The sequence below is a fragment of the Otolemur garnettii genome, unplaced genomic scaffold (assembly GCF_000181295.1).
Source record: "Otolemur garnettii isolate 467f Iridium unplaced genomic scaffold, OtoGar3 scaffold00043, whole genome shotgun sequence".
Lineage (NCBI taxonomy): Eukaryota > Metazoa > Chordata > Mammalia > Primates > Galagidae > Otolemur > Otolemur garnettii.
This window is the reverse complement of record NW_003852438.1, coordinates 3560758-3564257: the sequence shown is the minus strand read 5'-3', so window position 1 is coordinate 3564257 and position 3500 is coordinate 3560758. Positions and strand designations below refer to the sequence as shown.

At 39.7% G+C, this 3500-nt stretch overlaps 1 protein-coding gene across 4 annotated transcripts in view; it reads right to left on the bottom strand.

The window, feature by feature from the left end:
- The window catches only part of COG3 (component of oligomeric golgi complex 3), a 70510-nt gene that overhangs the window by 31971 nt on the left and 35039 nt on the right, over nucleotides 1–3500 (bottom strand). For all 4 annotated transcript variants that reach the window (XM_003790358.3, XM_023513588.1, XM_023513589.1 and 1 more), the window contains one exon: nucleotides 588–693. In XM_003790358.3, the coding sequence (XP_003790406.1) occupies nucleotides 588–693 (106 nt within the window). The remainder of the gene's footprint in view (nucleotides 1–587; nucleotides 694–3500) is intronic.

Here is a 3500-nt window from a genome sequence, read left to right as displayed (position 1 = left end):
TTGGTAGATTGCCATGGCATCACAGCTCACAGCAACCTCAAACTCTTGGGCTTAAGCAATTCTCTTGCCTCAGCCTCGCAAGTAGCTGAGCCTACAGGCACCCACCACAACGCCCACCTATTTTTGGTTGCAGTTGTCATTGTTCTTTAGCCCGAGCTGGGTTCAAACCCGCTACCCTTGGTGTATGTGGCTGGCACTGTAACCACAGTGCTACAGGCACCAAGCCTATGCTATTCTGTCTTAAACAACCTTACTTCACCTGGCTCTCTCACACCCTTTTCAAAAACACACTGCCGGGAAACACCTGTGGCTCAAAGGAGTAGGTGCTGGCCCCATAAGCTGGAGGTGGGGTCTTCCTGTACACAGAGCTGATTTCCCTTCATAACTTCCATGCTTCATGTACATGGCCCAGGAGTGCCCTGTGCATACCATCAGCCTCTCACTCACCACTAAATTATGCCTCTGGCTTGGCAATCTTCCCTCAAAGTGCGGCAAAGCTGTTTTTCATGCTTTGGATATAACAAGTCCTCAATAGAAGTTTACTAACTAAATGAATGAATGCTGGTAGTTAAGACATCATAACATACCAGATTTTGTCAGACTGTTAGACTCTCCTTCTTCTAACTGAACATCTGAAAAGGAAGCTTCTGAAGGTCCCTTCTTCTGTTCATCTTTTAAACTCTGTGCAATTTGCTGCATAGAGAAATCAGAAGGAACATTATAGTTTTCAGCAGTGTTTGGCAATATAAACATGTTCTTTCTACTATTGTAAGTTTCAAAAAATGCTAATTAGTAAACTAAATTAGGACTAATTAAGAGAACCATGTCAAAACAATTCATGGAAATGAAAACATTAAATTAGTAAGAGGTATCCCTACTCTCACAAACAAAAACACAGCCTTTTTACCTCATTTCACAATGGGGTCAAATATTCAAGGCTCATAAAAGAATCATATTTTTCAACTCAAAGTGTAGAAACAGAGTATTCAAATTTAATATTGGATATATTCTGTCAGAAATGCCTTTGTTCATTGGCACTGGCCAATCCAAATAACAGGCTTTCTCTTTATGTGAAAATTGGTGCAGTATGCTACTGTGAAACATTTTTTTTCCTCAGACAGAATCTCACTCTGTTGTCCCATGCTAGAGTACAATGGCGCAGCCTACCTCCAGCAATCTCAAACTCTTAGGTTCAAGTGATCCTCCTGCCTCAGCATCCCAAGTAGCTGGAAGCCCGCCACAACACCTAGTTAATTTTTTCTATTTTTAGTAGAGGCAGGGCCTCACTCTTGCTTAGGCTGGTCTCGTAAGTTCAAAGGATTCTCCCACCTTGGCCTCCCAGAATGCTGGGATTAGAGGGACAGAGCCTGGCTAGAAACAGTTTTGTTTTGTTTTTTTAAAATCAGTATGGACTCACTGTCTAAAGAATATCATCCAATACACACAGGACACCAATGACAAAATCTGCAATGAAAATCCCATAATTTACATTGGTTATATAGGTGGAAATATACAGAAATGAGGACCTAATTAATACCTAGCTACTGCGAAAAAGAAGGGCTAGAGAACTAGTTAGAAGAGAAGACCCTTTCTCACTTGGGCTAGTCTGCTCATTCTGCATGTAGGAATCAGAAAGTACAACTAATCCCTGAATAGCACACATATGTCATAGCCAGACCACTTTTACATCTAGCTCCTCAACAAAAGAGAAACGGTATTATTTACTACAAGTGGTTACCTTTCATAAACCAAAAGTTCTACCACACAGGGAAGCATGCAGGATACTAGCCATATAACTATATGCTAAATGAATCACTAAATTACCCTGGGAGGGGGGCACATAGTAAACTTTATAATCTAACATCCTATCAGACAAAACTATTAAAACAGGCATATTATCAATAATAGAGAAACCTGACATTCATAATGAAGGCCAGGAGGGAAGGGGCCGGGAGGGGAGGGAAAGGAGAGAGCACAAGTCTGAGGTCTGCCTGAGAAACTTTGTATCTCCCTGTATCTCACTACACTCCTCTGCGCAACCATTTAGGGTAAGTAACTTGCAAATGGACTAACCATCTGCTCCCTGTTGTTACTAGCAATACCCAGACACAGAAAGATAATTCCTGCTATAAGCCTTGAGATTAAAAACTAGCTCAAAAACAAACAGCCCCTTCGCATATTGTAAAAAATCAGTAATATACCAATAATTAATATAACTAGCTAAAATGTAATAAATGTAAAGAGAAGTCAGAGGAAGGGACAAGGAGTTTAGAAGACTATCCCTTTTTTCTTTTTTTAGAGACAGAGTTTCACTTTGTGCCCTCGGTAGAGTGCCATGGAATAGATTTGAATTGGAGGTTTCAGTATGAACTGATATTTTAAAATGTCTATCACCTAGTTCTAGCCTTTAAAAGGTGCTAGAGGGTAGCGCCTGTAGCTCAAAGAGTAGGTTTCCAGCCCCATATACCAGGGGGTGGTGGGTTCAAGCCCAGGCCCAGCCAAAACTGGAAAAAAAAAAAAAAAGGTGTTAGAAGTAATCTCTAGAAATGAACACACGTGACATTCAGATCTTGTTTTGTAAATACCACCCTGCTCCCCTTTGAAAGGAACCAGGGGTTCTTAGAGAAATAGCTGACCCTAGGTTTGAGGCAAGGAATAGATACGAAAATTGAGTGCCTGGATCATCTTGTGCAAGGGAACAAGTAAGTCTAGATTAACCAAGAAAACAGAGAGAAGACTCAAATTACTAAGATCAAATGGAATTGCAAGGGGCCCAGAACAATCTTGAAAAAGAACAAAACAGGAGGACTCTCACTTTTCAATTTCAAAATTTATTACAAAACAACAATAATAAAGATAGACTGGTAATAGCACAAGGATAAGACATAAAGATCCATGGAATAAACTTGAGAGTATAAAAAAAAAACCTAGACCTCTAAGCCAACTGATTTTCAACAAAGGGGCCAGCACCATTCAATGGAAAAAGAATACCCTTTTCAACAAATGATGCTAGGAAGAATGGACAGCAGCCACATGCAAAAGAATAAAATTGGATCTCTACCTCACACTCTATACATATACAAAAATTAACTCAAAACAGAGAAAAGACCTAAATGCAAAAGCTAAAACTATAAAACTCTTAGAAGAAAACATAGGGGTAAACCATTATTACCTTGGATCTGGCGAAGACTTCTTAGTATAACACCAAAAGCATGACTGACAGAAGAAAAAAATAGATAAGGTAGCCGTTACCAAAACTCAAAACTTGTGCTTCAAAGGATACCAGCAAGAAAATGAAAATACATTCCACAGAATGGGAATAGTATTTATAAGTTATATATCTGACAAGAGACTTGTATCCAGAATATATGAAGAACTCTTACAACTCTGTAATAAAAAGACAATCTAATTTTTAAAATGAGCAAGAGATCGGCTCGGCTCCTATAGCTCAACCGGCTAAGGCGCCAGCCATGTACACCTAGGGTGGCAGGTTTGAATCC